The following is an 18554-nucleotide window of genomic DNA, read 5'->3' on the forward strand; positions in this document are numbered from 1 at the left end:
GATACTCTACCCAGCAAGATTATCATTTAGAAAAGAAGGAGAGATAAAGAACTTCCCAGATCAGCAAAACCCAAAAGAATTAATCAATACTAATCCTACCATAATAGAAATGTTGAAGAGTCTTCTCTAAATGGAAAATAATAATAATCTTCAGGAAAGGGAAAATTCCACTAGGGAAGGCAAATATATAGTAAAGAATGAAGATCGTTTAAATAAGCTGGTAAGTAAATTTTTAAAAAATGTAGACACAACAGGATAAGCACAAAGATGTAAAATATGACATCAAAAACACAACTACAGTAATTATTATTATTTTTTGGAGGGGGCCCTGTAACATGACTTGTGGGATCTCAGTTCCCTGAACAGGGATGGAACCCTGCCACGGCAATGAAAGCGCTGAATCCTAACCACAAGGCGAGCAGGGATCTCTTCAGAAATCAACTACAATAAGAAAAACGGGAAAAGAACAAATATGTGGAGTCTAAATAACATGCTACTAAACCAATGGGTCAGTGAAGAGATCAAATGGGAAAGCAGCAAATATCTTAAGACAAATGTAAACTGAAGCACAACACTCCAAAATTTATGGGATGAAGCAAAAGCAATTCTAGGAGGGAAGTCTATAGCAATGCAGGCCTCAAGGAACAAAAGACAACTCAAATAAATAGCCTAACCTACTATCTATGAGAATTAGAAAAAGAAGAACGACAAAGGTTCCCTTCCCCCTTAAGAAGACTGGAGCCCCTAAACTACTACCTATGAGAATTAGAAAAAGAACAATAAACCTTCCCCGCTCCCTTAAAAAGATAGGGGTCCCTTTCCCGCCCTAGAAGTCATTTTCCAGTGCTTCCGTGGTGCAGCTTGGCTTTTTCCGGGCGATTCAGGTGCGGGGTGACATTCCCTGAGTCCTTGGCACTACATTACCCAGAAGAATTTGCGCTAAGACAGCGACGTTCATCCAATGAAAATCCAGGAAGGGGGCATTTCCGGGAGGGCGAACCTCCGGGAGAAGAACTTCCGGCGTCCTCGTGGCGCCCATTTTGATCGTGGAGCTAGTCGGAAGGTCGGAGTGTGTGGTGATGGGAGCGAGGTGACGGGCCAAGAAGACGCAGGAGGAGGCTTTGTACACACTGCAAAGGGACGGCCTGAGTGTTGGGGACACCGCCGCCTGCGGGGTGCATCGGTACAAAGTCCGACAGGACCCCTCGACTGTCGCGACTCCTCTCCTCCCAGGAGCTCCGATGGCGGCGGCTGCGCTGACGGACCCGGCTCAGGTAAATGCTGAGGGCTCCGGGTTCTCCCCTGCCCGTTTCCCCACCCAAATACGAAACTCCTGAGTGAGAGGCGTCTGGTCCAGGACAGTGAGGCCTGCAGGGGTGGTGTCCCTATTTCTGACCACCGTTGTAATGTGGTCTGAGTGAGGCTTGGAGATACAACTGAAGCAGGAATATTCGGGAACCCGGAGTCCATCTTGTTTCTGCGAGGAACGCAGTTTGAGGCCAGGCTGCACCTGGAGTGGTAGATGAGTGGTTGTGTTTCTCTTCTTAGGGCCCTGGGAGCGGTGGAGAGTTTTGAATAAAGGAAGGGCACAATCTGAGCTAGGCTTTTAAAAATAATCCAAAGTGTTCAACGGAAAGCAGAATGTAGGGGAATGATGAGGACACTGAGGCAGAGGGAAGTTGTGGCTTTTTTCAGGGTCACAACTGGTAAGTGGGAGCACTGAGGATGGAGGCACAGAGGAGAGGTTAGTAAGTCAGCCAGAGTTTACCTGGCTCTGGTATTGGGCACAGGTCCAGGGAAAGTGTGAGCCCCTGAAGCACTGCTTACGTCACTTTCCTCCATCGCCTGCCTTTTCCCACAGATTCCATGGGCTGGAGAAGCACTTTGGGCAAGTGGCGGTTGTCCCAGTCCCTCACTTGTTCTCACCCCCCACGCACACATTCTGTGTATTTGAGGTGTCTTAGGGTTCTTCACCTGCCATTCTCCCAGCACTTTGGTTTGGGGACCCTGGAGAACCCCATGCTTGGTTTTCTGAGTGCAGGCCAGCTTTTGTGGAGGGGGTTCTAGTTTCCCACCACTGATGAAATGAGGTGTGGAAGGTTACTCCTGGAACCGGTACCAGTATGTGGCAGTGATTTTTTTTTTTTTTCTTTTTGCGGTACGCGGGCCTCTCACTGTTGTGGCCTCTCCCGTTGCGGAGCAACAGGCTCCGGACGCGCAGGCTCAGCGGCCATGGCTTACGGGCGCAGCCGCTCGGGGGTATGTGGGATCTTCCCGGACCGGGGCACGAACCCGTGTCCCCTGCATCGGCAGGCGGACTTTCAACCACTGCGCCACCAGGGAAGCCCGGCAGTGTTTTTTAATGTTATTTTTGGCCCCACCACACGGCATGCGGGATCCTTAGTTCTCCCACCAGGGATTGAACCTGTGCCCGCTGAAGTGGAAACTCGTAGCCTTAACCACTGGACCACGAGGGAAGTCCCTGTGGCAGTGTTTTGAGGTGAGGCTGAGCTTGTTTAGGTAAGTGCAGGTCTTCTTTTTTCTGATGGAAATAAACAGGGAAGAACTGGAGTTAGACTTGAAATGACTGCCTGTGTATTCTGGAGGCAATGGGAGTTTCAGATCAAAGGAGGGAGGTTCTCTTCCCCAGGTCTTGAGAGGCTCCATCTGGTTGGGTGGTAGGGGAAATGTGTGGGAAGATGGACTGTGGGTTTTCAGGAATGAGACTGTTCATGGTTATATTTGTCCCTGTTATACCAGGGCAGTGTGACCTTTGAGGATGTGGCCGTGTACTTCTCCTGCGAGGAATGGTGTCTTCTTGATGAGGTTCAGATACACCTGTACCTTGATGTCATGCTGGAGAACTTTGCCCTTGTCTGCATGCTGGGTAAGGCCCTCACACCCATCCCCATCCTCTGAGATAGGCTCTGCCTTTCTCTTTTTCCCCAAGGGTAGTTCTGTCCTTCTTACATCTGGACCATGGGCACTGCTTTCTTCTTAAAGTTATGTGCTGCAGTTACAATGGCTAGGCAGAGTTCATCCCTACTCCTTAGTGCCATGAAACTTGTAGCCCCAAAGTCTTGCAGGTGACAATTCAGGTTCATCAGTGTTGCAGTCCGCTTTAGAGATCCCTCCTTGCTTGCCCTCTCCTGGGCTAAGTGAGGGTACGGATCCATACTACCCAAAGTTTGCTCCATTTCTGCACTCGACAGTATTTATTTATTTATCTATCTGTCTGTCTATCTATCTATCTATCTATTTATTTATGGCTACATTGGGTCTTCATTGCATGTGGGCTTTCTCTAGTTGAGCCGAGTGAGAGCTACTCTTCTTTGTGGTGCATGGGCTTCTCATTGCAGTGGCTTCTCGTTGCAGAGCATGGGTTCTAGGCCTGTGAGCTTCAGTATTTTTGGCATGCAGGCTCTATGGCACAGGATCAGTAGTTGGGGTGCATGGGCTTAGTTGCTCCGCGGCATGTGGGATCTTCCCGGTGCAGGGATCGAACCCATGTCCCCTGCATTGGCAGGCAGGTTCTTAACCACTGCACCACAGGGAAGTCCTTAAAATATTAAATAAGGAACTACAGTATGATCCAGCAATTCCACCTCTGTGTGTTTATCCAAAGGGTGTGAAATCATATCAAAAAGATATCTGGGGACTTCCCTGATGGCACAGTGGTTAAGAATCCACCTGCCAATGCAGGGGACACAGGTTCGAGCCCTGGTCTGGGAAGATCCCACATGTTGTGGAGCAACTAATCCCGTGTGTCACAACTACTGAGCCTGCGCTCTAGAGCCCGTGCTCTGCAACAAGAGAAGCCACTGCAATGAGAAGCCCATGCACCACAACAAAGAGTAGCCCCTGCTCGCCACAACTAGAGAAAGCCCACGTGCAGCAACAAAGACCCAAAGCAGCCAAAAATAAATAAATAAATTTATTTTAAAAAAACAACAAGATATCTGTACTCCCTGTTTATTGCAGCATTATTTACACTATCCGAGACATGAAAAGAACCTAAGTGTCCATTGATGGATGAATGGGTAACAAATGTGCTGTATGTGGAACACTATTCAATATTGTTCAACCATTAAAAAGAAATCCTGCCATCTTTAATAACATGGATAGACCTTGAGGGCATTATGCTAAGTGAAATAAGTCTGACAGGGAAAGACAAATACAGTTGTTTGCCAGTTTCCAGAGAGGATTGATTCCAGGAGCCCCTGCATATACTGAAATCTGCAGATGATGAAGTTTCACAGTCAGCCCTGTGATTCTGAAGTTTTGCATTTGTGGATTCATTCAACTACTGATCACGTGGTGCTGTGTTTATTTAATTAAACGTAACCATGTGTAAGTGGACCCATGCAGTTCTAACCCATGTTGTTCAAGAGTCAGTTGTACTCCATAATTACACATACATGGGGAATCTTTTCCTTTTGGCTGTGACGAGTCTTAGTTGCCGCATGCGGGATCTTCATTGAGGCATGTGGGATCTTCCGTTGGGATGCTCAGGCTCTTCGTTGTGGCACAAGCTTCTCTCTAGTTGTGGTGTGCAGGTTTTTCTCTTCTCTAGATGTGGTGCGCAGGCTCCAGGGTTTGTGGGCTCTATAGTTGTGGCATGCAGTCTCTAGTTGAGGTGCGTGAGCTCAGTAGTTGTCGCGTGTGTGCTTAGTTTTCCCGCAGAATGTCAGATCTTAGTTTCCTGACCAGGGAATCGAACCTGCATCCCCTGCATTGGAAGGCGCATTCTTTACCACTGGACAACTGGGGAAGTCCCTGGAATCTTTAAGGAAAAACACACACACACACCCCAAACTCAGAGACAGCACAGAAATTAGTGGTTGCCGGAGTTGGGGATGGGTGAACAGGGTTAGATGAAATGCGTGAATGGTGTCAGAAGCTACAGACTTCTAGTTGTAACGTGAATAAGTCCTGGGGATGTAATGCATAGCTTAGTGATTATAGTTAATTATACTGTATGGTGTATTTCAAATTTGCTAAGAGAGTAAATCCTAAAAGTTCTCATCAGAGGAAAAAAATTGTATTGTGGTGTTAACTAAACTTATTGTAATCATTGCACAACATATACACATATCAAATTATGTTGTACAGCTTAAATAAATACAATGTTTCACATCAATTATATGTCAGTGAAGCTTTTAAAATTCTACAGTGCTCTTCCTTTCTCTGAAACCCAAATTTCTGATCTTTATTATTTTCCATCTCTCTAAAGAACTTTTTTTAAATGAATTCCCATGATTTTTGTGCATCTAAGAACATGTTTATTTCACCATCACTGTTGAAGAGTAATTTTATTGCATTCTGAATTCTAGGCTGACATTGGCCACCCCCCAACCCCACCCCTGCCAAGCTTTAAATGTTTCACTCCTTTCTCTTGTTTGCATGATTTCTGAAAATTCAGATGTTATTCTTTTTGTTGCTTCCCCATGACTAAAGTGTTTATTCCTCTGGTTTCTTTTGGGATTTTTTTTTCTTCTGTATTTGAATGTGATATGCTTAGGTGTAGTTTTGTTGTTGTTGTTTTTTAAAATAAATTTATTTATTTATTTACTTATGGCTGTGTTGGGTCTTCATTTCTGTGCGCAGGCTCTCTCTAGTTGCGGTGAGCGGGGGCTACTCTTCATTGTGGTGTGCGGGCTTCTCATTGTCATGGCTTCTCTTGTGGAGCGTGGGCTGTAGGTTTGCAGGCTTCAGTAGTTGTGGCATGTGGGCTCAGTAGTTGTGGCTTGTGGGCTCTAGAGTGCAGGCTCAGTAGTTGTGGCACACAGGCTTAGTTGCTCCACAGCATGTGGGATCTTCCTGGACCAGGGCTTGAACCTGTGTCCCCTGCATAGGCAGGTGGGTTCTTAATCACTGTGCCACCAGGGAAGCCCCAGCTTAGGTGTAGTTTTTTGGCATTAAATCTGCTTGATGTTCTCTGAGCTTCCTGGATCTGTGGGTTGGTGTCTGACATTAATTTGGTGGAAATTCTCCATGATTATTGCTTCAAATATTTTTTCTATTCCTTATTCTTTTTTTCTTTTGATGTTTCTATATATGTATGTTAAAGTATTTGCAGGTGTTATACAGTTTTTAAATATTCTTTTCTTTAGTCCTTTTTCTCTTTGTTTTTCAGTTTTAGAAGTTTCTACTACAAGAACCTCAAGCTGAGAGATTCTTTCCTGAGTTGTGTCCAGTCTTAATAAGCCCATCCTATTCATTCTTCATTCCTCTTCTCTTCTTTTTGATCTCTAGCATTTCCTTTTGGTTCTTTATTAGAATTTTCATCTCTGCTTTCATTGCCTTTCTTGTCTTGTATGCTGTCTGCTTTATCCATTAGCAGGCATTAATTAGCATATTAATCATAATTGTTTTACATTACCAATTTGATCATTCCAACAGCCCTGTGATATCCCTCCCTCCCTCCCTCCCTCCCTCCTTTCTTCCTCCCCTCCCCTCCCTTCCCTTCCATTCCCAGCATGCAAGATCTTATTTCCATTACCAGGGATCGAACCAGTGCCCCCTACAGTGGAACTGTGGAGACTTAACCGCTGGATCCCTAGAGAAGTCCCTCCCTGTGATATCTGATTCTGGTTTTGAAGCTTCCTTTGCCTTTTCAAAATTTGTTTTTTGGCCTTTTAGTTGGCCCTGTAATTTTTTTCTTTGTAACTGGCATGATGTATTCCCTAAAAGGAACCATTGTAGATAGGCCTTTATTGATGTGTTGGTAAGATGTGGAGAGTGGAAGCATGCATGTTGCTGTTAGCATTCATATTATATTTAATTTTCAATCTTTTAATGAGCCTGTGTGTCTGGATCCTGAACTTCACAACTTCTTCTCAATTTAATTTTCCCTCCCTTAGTTGGGACAGGATGGGTATTGGGGGCTGTAGTTGGGTATTTCCTCTTTCCCAGGTAAGTTAGGCTCTGATAAAATCACAGTAGGTTTGGCTCTGGTTAAGTAGTTTCTACTGAGGGCAGGCTTTGTTAAGAACAGAATGTTCAAAAAAAAAAAAAAGAACAGAATGTTCTGACAATTTTGTTTTTCTAATCTTCATTTCTTTTTTCAGAAGGTTTTGTTTAGTTTGTTTGTTTTGTAGTTCCTCAAGTTGTAAAGGTACGTTGTTGATTGATGATATTTCTTTGTTTATATGTAAGCATTTATAGATGTAAATTTTCTCCTTAATACTGCTTTTGTGGCATCCTATAAGTTTTAGTATGTTATATTATTGTTTTCTTTAGTCTCCTAAGTATTTTCTAGTTTCTTGTGTGAGTTTTTTTTCATGGACCTATTGGTTGTTTCAAAGCATGTTTAATTTCCAGAAATTTGTGGATATTTGTTTTCCATATGTGATTGATCTCTATCTTCAATCTGTTTCAGTTGGAGAGGACAGTTTGTATGATCTTTATCTAATTTAAACTATTGCTCCTGTCTATTGCTGAGAGCAGAGCATTGAAGTGTTCCCATACTATAGTAGAACTGTTTCTCTTTTCAGTTGTCAGGTTTTGCTTTATATCTTTTGATTGTCTATTATGAGGTGTGTAAATATATATACTTATTTTTATTTTTTTATTTATGTTTGGCTGCGTTTGGTCTTTTTTTTGTTTTTTTTTTTTTTGCGGTACGCGGGCCTCTCACTGTTGTCGCCTCTCCCATTGTGGAGCACAGGCTCCAGACATGCAGGCTCAGCGGCCATGGCTCATGGGCCCAGCTGCTCCGCGGCATGTGGAATCTTCCCGGACTGGGGCATGAACCCACATCCCCTGCATCGGCAGTTGGACTCTCAACAACTGTGCCACCAGGGAAACCCTTTTTAAAAATTTATTTATTTTATGTATTTATTTTTGGCTGCGTTGGGTCTTCATTGTGGCATGAGGCTTTTCATTGTAGTGGCTTATCATTGCAGAGCACAGGCTGTAGACATGTGAGCTTGAGTAGTTATGGCACGTGGGCTCAGTAGTTGTGATACATGGGCTTAGTTGCTCCACAGCATGTGAGATCTTCCCAGACAAGGGATTGAACCTATGTCCCCTACATTGGCAGGCAGATTCCCAACCACTGCACCACCAGGGAAGTCCCTAGACTTCTTTATTGTTTGATATGAATAATAGCCACCCCTGTGTTATTTTGGTTACTATTTGCATGAAATACCTTTTTCTAACCTTTCAATTTCAATTTAATTGACTTTTGTCAACAGCATACAGTTGGATCATTTAAAAAAATCTGTCAGTCTGTCTTTTGCTTTGAGTGTTTAATCCATTTACATTTAGAGCAATTACTGATAAGAGGTATTTTTGTCATTTTGCTCTTTGTTTTCTGTATGCCTTAGAACTTGTTCCTTAATTTTTGTTATTTTCTCTTTTTGTATTTAGTTAAATTTGTTTAGTGATATGTTTTAATTGTCTGTTCATTTCCTTTGTGTACATTATATGATTATTTGTAGTTACCATGGGGATTGCATTTTATATCCTAAACCCACCAGCATACTAATTTTAATTTACACCAGCTTACCATCAATAACATTACAAAAACATTTCTGCTTCTGTAGTGCTCTGTCCCCACTATTTTCTAGTATTGATTTTACAAAGTTACATACTTGTATGTGGTGTGTTTAAGCTGAGACTACGGTTTCTTTAAATGCATTATTCTCTGCAATCAGGTAGAAAACGAAAAAGTGCTGTTATAAACTTACAATCACAGTAGCTTTTATAATTTTCTATGGATTTACCTTTATCAGAGACCATCATTTCTTCAAATAACTTTGAATTACCGTTTAGTGTTTTTTTTTCATTTCCACCTGAAAGAATCCATTTAGCATTTGCTGCAAGACAAGTCTAGTGTTAAAGAACTTCTTTAGCTTTTGTTTACATTGGAATATGTTAATTTTCCTTAGTTTTTGAAGGATGTCTCCCTGATGTAGGGTTATTGGTTGACACGTTATTTTCCTTCAACAATTTAAATATGTCAGCCCACTGCTTTCTGGCCAGATTTCTGATTAGAAATGTGCTGATAACCTTCTTGGGGATCCCTTGTCTGGAATGAGCCACTTCTCTTGCTGATTTCAAGATTCTTTGTCTCTGCATTTCAACAGTTTTATTATAATGTGCTGCAGTATGGCTCTCACAGTCTATTCTGCTTGGAGTTTATTTAGATTTTGGGATGTTCCTATTCATATCAATCCATAAGTGTGCTATGTTTTTCTGTTCTGAATCCCTCTAGTGTTTTTTTTTTTTTTCACTTCAGCAGTTGTACTTTTCAGTTCCCAAATTTCCTTTTTTGCAATACTTATACTTTCTATCTCTTTACTGTTATTCCTACTTTGTTCAGACAACACTTTTTTTTCTGTACACCTGTTTTTTTTTTCTTTTTAGTTATTTGAACATCCTTTAGTCAGTTTTTAAGTCTTTCTACTTAGTTCGCCATCTATTTTTTGTGTACCTGTTTATAAGTTACAGTTGCGGTTGATTTGTTATTTTCCTTTGCATCATACGTTCCTGTTTCTTTGTATGTCTTGTGAGTTTTTTTCATTGAAAACTGAGCATTTGTATCTTATAATATTGTAATGCTGGAGATCCTGTTTTCACTTTAACAAGGGTTTGCTGGTATGGGCTTCTCTTTGTTTTTGATGTTTTCAGGTGACTCTTTCCTGGATATCAACATGAGCTGTAAACTTAAGGGGTTTTCACTGTGCCTTTCTTGGGGGTGCACTATGACTTTTGCAATTCCTCTATATAAGTGGCTGATTTTGAATGTCTTAGTCCTTAAATATCTCACTCTCCAAAAGTGAAAAACCAGAAAAATGAAGAGTGAGAAAAGAGACACTGGCCCTTAAAATCAGGTGGGGAGACGGATTCATAACACCTTGTACTCCATCCACTGTTGTTCAGGTTGGGAGTGGATTCCTAACACCTATTACTCCATCCAGTGTTTTTCAGGTAGGGAGATGGATTCCTAACCCATCCCCTGTTTTACAGGTGGGGAGAAAAACACCTAACATTTTGTTTCCTAGCATTTTGTACTCCATCCACTGTACATTCTTCCCTCTGGCTCCACTGACGTTTCTGTTTGTAGTATTTAAATATCGTTCCTTTGTCTGTTGTGTGCTTAGTTCCCCTGGGTTCGTATTTGCCACTCACCCATCCTGACATTCCATTAGGCCTTGTGTCATATGTGTCCCATGTAGTTGTTCAACTGGGGATGGAGAGTCCTTGGGGCTTCATGGGATGGACATGACTCTGGTCTCAGCAAAAAGAGCTCACAGGTAGTCTGGCCAAGATGAATGGCAGCTGGCAGAGGGCTTGATATCAGGTCTGTGTTTTAAGTCATATCAGGAACATATCTTGTGTGATTAGTGTTTTAGCCCCATTGCCAGTGGCCCCAAATCACTTCTTTTGTCTTTTCTCCATTCTTGGTACTCTGCCAACTTGTCATTTCTATGACTACTCATTTTTATTCTGACTGCAGCCTGGGATTTATTCCCTACCACCTCTCTAAGCCACTTCTCTCATGTAGTCTTCACATTGTTTTCTCTATAGTACTTTACGACATTGTGCAGGTATCTTTGAATGGCATTAGACAGGTATACTTTAATGTTCCATGAATACCAGCTACTGTTTCAGTAAGATTTTCTGGTGCATGGGCATATACTTGTGCACAGTATCACAGATCAGCAGCAGTTGTGGTCCTAGTGAAAGCCATTGACAGAGGAGTGAACTGTAGAACATGCCTTTCACCCTTGGGCCACATCCAGTCCTTGTGTCCTGTGCTTGGTGAGGCCGTGTCAATTCTGTGACCTTAAGTCCCAATAATGCAGAACAGCTGCATCCTCAATTTGACCCCAACTCCATTTACTGAACACAGTCCCATGGATTGGTTCTTTCATGTGTCAGACATACAGTTGTGATGGTGTCACCCCCATCCAACGTCAACATGAATTTCACCATCACGTCTTTGTTTTCAGGTTCTTGGCGTGGAGTCGATGAAGAGACACCTTCTGAAGAGAACATATGTGTGGAGGGAGTATCACAGATTAGGACCCCCAGGGCAGGTTCATCTCCTGAGAAGGCCCAGCCCTGTAAGATGTGCGTCCCAGTCTTGAGAGACATTTTGCACTTGGCTGAAGAGCAGGGAACAAATAGGGGCCAGAAAGCATATACATGTGGGGCATGTGGGAAACAGTTCTATTTCACTGCAAACCTTCAACAGCACCGGAAGCAGCACATTAGAGAGAAACCCTTCCGATATGATGTGAGGAGACTTGCATTTCTGAAGAGCTTCACAGTCTATACATCAGGGAATCTCTCTGTGTACAGTGAAATTGGGAAGAAATTAGCAACCAACATGGGACTTCAGCAACAGGCCACTAATATCAGGAAGGAACAAAACAACAGTCATGAATGTGAAGCTGTTTTTCACAGTGGAACAATTCATCGGAGCTGGGGAGAAGGCAGGAAATCCTCCAGCCACACAGATATGTATGAGAGAGTCATCACTAGTGAAGCGTTTTGTGAGTGCAGCAAATGTGGGAAAGCCTGCACCCAAAGTTGTAATCTTATGCAGCACCAGAGAGTTCACACTGGAGAAAAGCCTTATGAGTGCAGCGAATGTGGGAAATCCTTTAGTCGAAGCCACCACCTCAGTGTGCATAGGAAGATCCACACCGGAGAGAAGCCTTATGCATGCAAGAAATGTGCTAAATCTTTTCTCCAAAGGTCCAGCTTCATTCAACATCTGAGAGTTCACACAGGAGAAAAGCATTATGAATGCAGTGAATGTGGAAAATCTTTTAGCAAAAAGTCCAATTTCCTTCAACATAAGAGAGTTCATACTGGAGAAAGGCCTTATGAGTGCAGTGAATGTGGGAAATCCTTTATCCATAGATGTCAACTTTTTATACACCAGAGAGTTCACACAGGAGAAAGGCCTTATGAGTGCAGTGAATGTGGGAAATCCTTTATTCATAGATGTCAACTTCTTATACACCAGAGAGTTCACACAGGAGAAAGGCCTTATGAGTGCAGTGAATGTGGGAAATCTTTTACAGTTAGGTCTGTCCTGCAAAATCATCAGAGAATTCATACTGGAGAAAGGCCTTATGAGTGCAGCCAATGTGAGAAATCCTTTATCCATAGATGTCAACTTCTTATACACCAGAGAGTTCACACAGGAGAAAGACCTTATGAGTGCAGTGAATGTGGGAAATCTTTTACAGCTAGGTCTGCCCTCCAAAATCATCAGAGAATTCATACTGGAGAGAGGCCTTATGAGTGCAGCCAATGTGGGAAATCCTTTATCCATAGATGTCAACTTCTTATACACCAGAGAGTTCACACAGGAGAAAGGCCTTATGAGTGCAGCCAATGTGGGAAATCTTTTACAGCTAGGTCTGGCCTCCAAAATCATCAGAGAATTCATACTGGAGAAAGACCTTATGAATGCAGCCAATGTGGGAAATCCTTTATTCATAGATGTCAACTTCTTATACACCAGAGAGTTCACACTGGAGAAAGGCCTTATGAGTGCAATGAATGCGGGAAATCTTTTACAGCTAGGTCTGCCCTCCAAAATCATCAGAGAGTTCACACAGGAGAAAGGCCTTATGAGTGCAGTGAATGTGGAAAATCCTTTATTCATAGATGTCACCTTCTTATACACCAGAGAGTTCACACAGGAGAAAGGCCTTATGAGTGCAGTGAATGTGGGAAATCCTTTATTCATAGATGTCAACTTCTTATACACCAGAGAGTTCACACAGGAGAAAGGCCTTATGAGTGTAATCAATGTGGGAAATCTTTTACAGCTAGGTCTGGCCTCCAAAATCATCAGAGAATTCATACTGGAGAAAGGCCTTATGAGTGTAGCCAATGTGGGAAATCCTTTATCCATAGATGTCAACTTCTTATACACCAGAGAGTTCACACAGGAGAAAGGCCTTATGTGTGCAGTGAATGTGGGAAATCTTTTATTCATAGATGTCAACTTCTTATACACCAGAGAGTTCACACAGGAGAAAGGCCTTATGTGTGCAGTGAATGTGGGAAGTCCTTTATTCATAGATGTCAACTTCTTATACACCAGAGAGTTCACACAGGGGAAAGGCCTTATGAGTGCAGCCAATGTGGGAAATCGTTTACTGCTAGGTCTGGCCTCCGAAATCATCAGAGAGTTCATACTGGAGAAAGACCTTATGAGTGCAGTGAATGTGGGAAATTGTTTATTGTTATTTCTGGCCTTATTAAACATCAGAGAGTTCACACAGGAGAAAGGCCTTATGAGTGTAATGAATGTGGGAAATCTTTCACTGCGAGAGCTGGCCTCCAAAATCATCAGAGAATTCACACGGGAGAAAGGCCTTATGAGTGTAAGGAATGTGGGAAATCTTTTACTGCGAGATCTGGCCTCCAAAATCATCAGAGAGTTCACACAGGAGAAAGGCCTTATGAGTGTATGGAATGTAGGAAATCTTTTACTTCTAGGTCTGGCCTCCGAAATCATCAGAGTGTTCATACTGGAGAAAGGCCTTATGAGTGCAGTGAATGTGGAAAATCTTTTAGCCAAAGACAAATCCTCAGTACCCATAGGAAAATCCATACTGGAGAAAGGCCTCATGAGTGCAAAGAATGTGGTAAATCTTTTATCCAAAAGTGCAGCTTAATTCATCATCAGAGAGTTCACCGTGGAGAAAACGCCCTATGAATGCAGCCGATATGGACGCCACTGGGGTTTGGAGGAGTTTGACATGGTAACAGAATGGGAGGAACAGGTGCAGTCATCATGCAACAGATGGACCATTTCTAGAGCGGAAACTCAGGGTGAGAGAAAGGGTGTCATCTGCTGTGAACTCCCAGCAATGGACAGGGATTTAGGATACAGTGCTAGGTTGACTGGTTCAGGCCATGAGGAGTCTGGTCACAGCACTCCTCTTTCACTCCCTACCCTGCTTTGGGGACTCAAAGAACACTTTGTCCATTCGGACACCCTCTTGTCACCCCCACACAGACACAAAGAGGCCTGCTTAGGACACCCCCTCCTCCCCACATGTGACTTGACAGGACTGTCGTTTCACTGGGAACAAATATTGATGGCTTTCCTATGAATGATCCGACTTATGTACCCGATAATGATCTGGTCCTGCTAATAACTCCATGCCACAGGTTTTCAGTGGATGTGGGGCAGCCAAATTTGAGGAACAGACTCTACCTTGGGATGTGGATGTGACCCAATCCCAGGACAGAGAAGACTAATCAATATAGAACACCACATTAACAGAAGGAAGGATGAAAAATAACATGATCATCTCAGTAGACAGAGAAGAAGCATTTGACAAAATTCAGCATCCATTCATGATGAAAACCCATACAGGTGGGTATAGAGGGAACATATCTCAATAAAGGCCATTTATGACAAACCCACAGCAAACATCATACTGGTGGAAAGCTGAAAGGCTTTTTCCTAAATTCAGGAAGAAGAGAAGGATGCCCACTCCCAAAACTTCTATCTCACATAGTATTGGAAGTCCTAGCCCCAGCAATCAGACAAGCAAAAGCATCCAAATTGGAAGGTAAGAGGTAAAACAGTATTTTCAGATAACATGATACTTTATATAGAAAACCCTAGTGTCCACCTCAAAACTTTTAGAACTAATTAAAGAATTCAGTAAAGCTATAGGATATAGTACAAATATACAGACATCTGTTGCATTTCTATACACTAATAATGAACTTTCAGATAAAGTAAAAAAATAAAATTGCTTCAGATCGCATCAGAAAGAATAAAATACCTAGTAGCAAATTAACTGAGGGCTTGAAAGACATATATTCAAAAAACTATAAAACACCGATGAAGATTGAAGATAAAGAAATGGAAAGATATCCTGTGCTCTTGCATTGGAAGAATTAAGATTGTTACAATGACAATACTATGCAAAGCAATCGTGAAATGGACAGAAGACATAATGGAGTTAGAAAAACTATCTGAAGTGATGCAAATGAAGAACACACGTCTATTGTCATATGTGTTCAGTGTCTCAAGAAATATAGCAGCAATCTTGTGAGTAAGGCATATTCTAGTAAATGGGATATATTCATGTCCAAGACATAAAAATGAGTCAGTCCTTATGGAAGCAATATTGTAGTTGATGGAAACTGCACCTAGGTAATTAGATTTCATGGAATATTAGAATGAGATGTTCCTATGAAAAGGGAGCAAAAGAGCAAGTTACAGTTGAGGAAAAACGGGGGCTTGGGATGGGTTGAAAGAGTAGAGTATCCAGAGTAGGACTTTAGTGAAGGTGGACAGTTGTGGAAATACTGTGTTAAGGACAGCTTGCTTTCCTCTTTTCCAATTGTTATATGTTCATTTTCTTTACTGTATTAGAGAGGACCTCTGGCATATTAGGGAATACCAGTGTAAGGCAGTGAACTGCCATCCTACTGATCTCAAGCATCCTATTTATGTCCTTTATATCTAGTCTTTTCAGTCCAGAACCATATAAAGTCGCACAAATTACATTTATTTCTCATCTCTCTTTAATGTCCATTCTGACACAATCTCTCTGATTTCCTTCAAGTTGTTTTCCCTTGGTATCTTTTATACAATACATGACAATTTGTAAATTTCCCTCACTTGGTATACAGTAAGATATCCTTATAAATAGATTCAGATTATGTGGTTTAATGTTTTTATTGTTGCTGTTTTGCTCCCATCCAAGATAATACAAAAGTGCTGCCTTGTCCTTTTCAGTGTACCATATCAGGAAACAAGATGTCTGTTTTCCCAGTATTGGCAGTGTTTCCTTTGATCACTTCTTTATGGTGATATCCTTTGGATTTTGTTCCTACTACTCTGGGAGGCTGAAGAAGGGGTGTAGCAAGACACTGTGATCATCTACTTGTTTCTGAATCTCTCTGGTTTCTGTGTGGAGAGTGAACTTAGGAGGGAAGAACTGATGTAGGAGAGAGGACAGAATCTTTTGTGTAGTTGGGAGCCCTTTGATGATGCACCGGCCCAGGATGGTGGCATTGGAGATGGTGAGGACAGGATGACCTGGGACACATTAGGAGGCAGAGTTGGCAGGATGTGTGCATAATTGAGATGATGGGGTGAGTCCCAGAGAATGATTTTTTTTCCCTTCAGTCCTCAAGTGCGAGCCATTGCATTTGTGGGCCTGAGAGACTTACCTTGTTTTCTTAGATTTCTGAATCAGCTGTCAGCTATGTTGAGTAACTGCAGCCAAAGTTTCCAATACCTGGGACACAAAATAGGCAGGATTGCTCCCTGACAGTTATTTGGGTAGATGAGTTTTGTGTGGCCTTGCTTTCCTTGGGCCTGCCAGGGTTAGATGAGGCTGGATAGGAAGACTTGTGTGGTGGTGGTGTGTACATGTAGTATCTGTAGCTGTATGTGTTTGAGCCTGCCAGGGAACATTAGTTATTCTTTGAATAGAAATCCAAAACTTGCCCTCGAACTTCACTTGATGAAAATTAAATCCCTTGCTAAGGAAGTTTAGGGCCATCCAAAAGTACTGACAGCTACTTTGAATATTTATTTCAAGCCATTTAATGTAATTGTTGATATATTTGGGTTGAAATATATCCTTTTATTTTGTGGATTTCTTACCCTGCTCTTTGTTCTTTATCTTGGCCTTTAAAAAATTTTTAACCCTCTATTTATTAGTTATTTGTAATTCAATTTTCTTTACTTCTAGCTTTGAAAATATATACCTTTATTCTATTTATTGTTTAAGCCCCAAATCACTTATTTAACACATTAGAGCACAGAGTTATAAATACATTTTTTCTTCATTCTGCATATTATAAGGGGTTTAAAACATTAATTTTTCCCATAGGAATATATGTTTTTCAAGGTATGCATAGGGATTCTATCATTCTGAATCTGTAAAGAAGTATTACTTATGCTTTACACAATTAGTGACATGTATGTCAATCAACACATGCATTTCTCTCTTCAGTTATCATTCCTTTTGTCATCAGTGATCTTTCAACTGGAATTACAATCCATTGTTCATTGTCCTTGAATAGAACTTTTATTTTTGAATAGAACATTTAATGTTCATTTTTCCAGGTTAATTGTGCATTAATTTTCTCATTTCAAATCGTTTTGTTTCATCCATTCTTGAAGGACATATTTGCTATATATAGAAATCTTGGTTGGCAATTTTCTCTTCAGTGGTGGGGGGAGGTCATATTGACCTTTCTACTGTGGTTTTCTTAATCTTCTTGAGCTACAGAAGATATTCTGTATGCTAAGGTGTGCTATTTTGATGTACTTTACTCTGAACCTATCAAGATCAAAAGGAAATAGGGAATGACTCCTCTTCCCCGCCCCACCTCCTTAGTAGCACAGCAGGCCCCCCTATGGGTTTATTCTTACAGGAAATGCAGAAACACAACCAGTTCCCTTGTAAGGGGTTCTAACCTTCTGCGCTCTAGTCCAAGTGATTTTCATCTGTCCCATTCTGTAATTGTTGATATTTGGTCTCCAGCAGCTATTTACCTTCATGGATTTCACCACTTCTGGGGGTTGCTTTTCCAGACACCCTGAATTGGGAAGACGCTGGGGGTTCTGGGGTTACTGAGTTCATGCCAGTTTTTGCTGGGGTTTCTCAGAAGGACTCAGGCCCAGGAGTGCAGGGTGGAGGGTCCTATGGGCACCCCACAAGGGCTGGTTCGCTCGTGTCTCTTCCTGCTCCCGTGTACCAGAGAGAACATTTTGAGACCTTTTCCTCTGCGGACCCATGTGCACCAAGTCGAGGGGCGCCACGTGTGATCTGAGGTGACCTATCAGAGGAGTCAGTGATAAATGAAGAGAGCTAGGTGGTCTCCAGGGTGGGAGATAGGGGAACCAGACTCCCAGATGAGGGCAGGGTGACCTGGGGACACGGGGAAAACCTGGAGATGGTGGCACCGCACAAATGTGGGCCATACGAAAGATCCCTGGGCTAGGACTCCTCCCTGGTCCCATAGGCTGTGTCCCCCATGCTCCCTCAGGGTTGGCCCAAGACACAAAATCCAGAATGTTTGCCCAAAGGCTGAGTCCTTCTTTTTCATTGCTGTGGCCTTGCTCCCTCACAGATGTGCACCCCTGAGTGGCGGTGACCAATCCCCCTTCTGGCTGAATCCTACTTCAGGGCCCAGAGGCCACGTGTGCTTTGATGAGGAAGAAATAAAAGATTTGTGGCCCCTGGGCCCACACTTGAGGGTCTTGGTCCACTCCAGGACGTCCCTGCCCTAAGAGGTCCCGATGTGGGGTTTCAGCCTCGGAGCCATCACTTCCACACTCCCACCTGGACAGCCTTAAGATAGTCTCCCAGGACAGGAAGCATCCTTGACACTGGCCTCAAGACACCCGCCCCCACCACCACCAATCCCCACTCACTCAGCCACAGGAACTGATCTTTTTCCTGAGGCTGAGGAGGTAGAAATGCGGCCTGACCAGCAGAGATGGACCCCTGGGCATCTGCATACAGTTTCTGTGCCTTGAAGGAGGGACCCTGCAGGGAATGAGGGGCCTTTGGTCAGAGCCAGACTCTGGT

The 18554-nt window shown here is 42.6% G+C and overlaps 1 protein-coding gene across 1 annotated transcript; it reads left to right on the forward strand.

Annotated features, from left to right (window-relative positions):
• Positions 1–1007: 1007 nt before the first annotated feature.
• On the forward strand, positions 1008–13799 carry LOC111170070 (uncharacterized). The gene is made up of 3 exons (XM_030761149.2): positions 1008–1274; positions 2761–2887; positions 10962–13799. The coding sequence occupies exons 1-3, from the start codon at positions 1242–1244 to the stop codon at positions 13694–13696; spliced, it is 2895 nt and encodes a 964-aa protein (XP_030617009.2). The 5' UTR covers positions 1008–1241; the 3' UTR covers positions 13697–13799.
• The last annotated feature ends 4755 nt before the right edge of the window (positions 13800–18554 follow it).

This window comes from Delphinapterus leucas, chromosome 20 (genome assembly GCF_059928025.1).
Source record: "Delphinapterus leucas isolate spDelLeu-1000000601 "Yukka" chromosome 20, BTC_Dleu_Yukka2, whole genome shotgun sequence".
NCBI classification, from domain to species: Eukaryota; Metazoa; Chordata; class Mammalia; order Artiodactyla; family Monodontidae; genus Delphinapterus; species Delphinapterus leucas.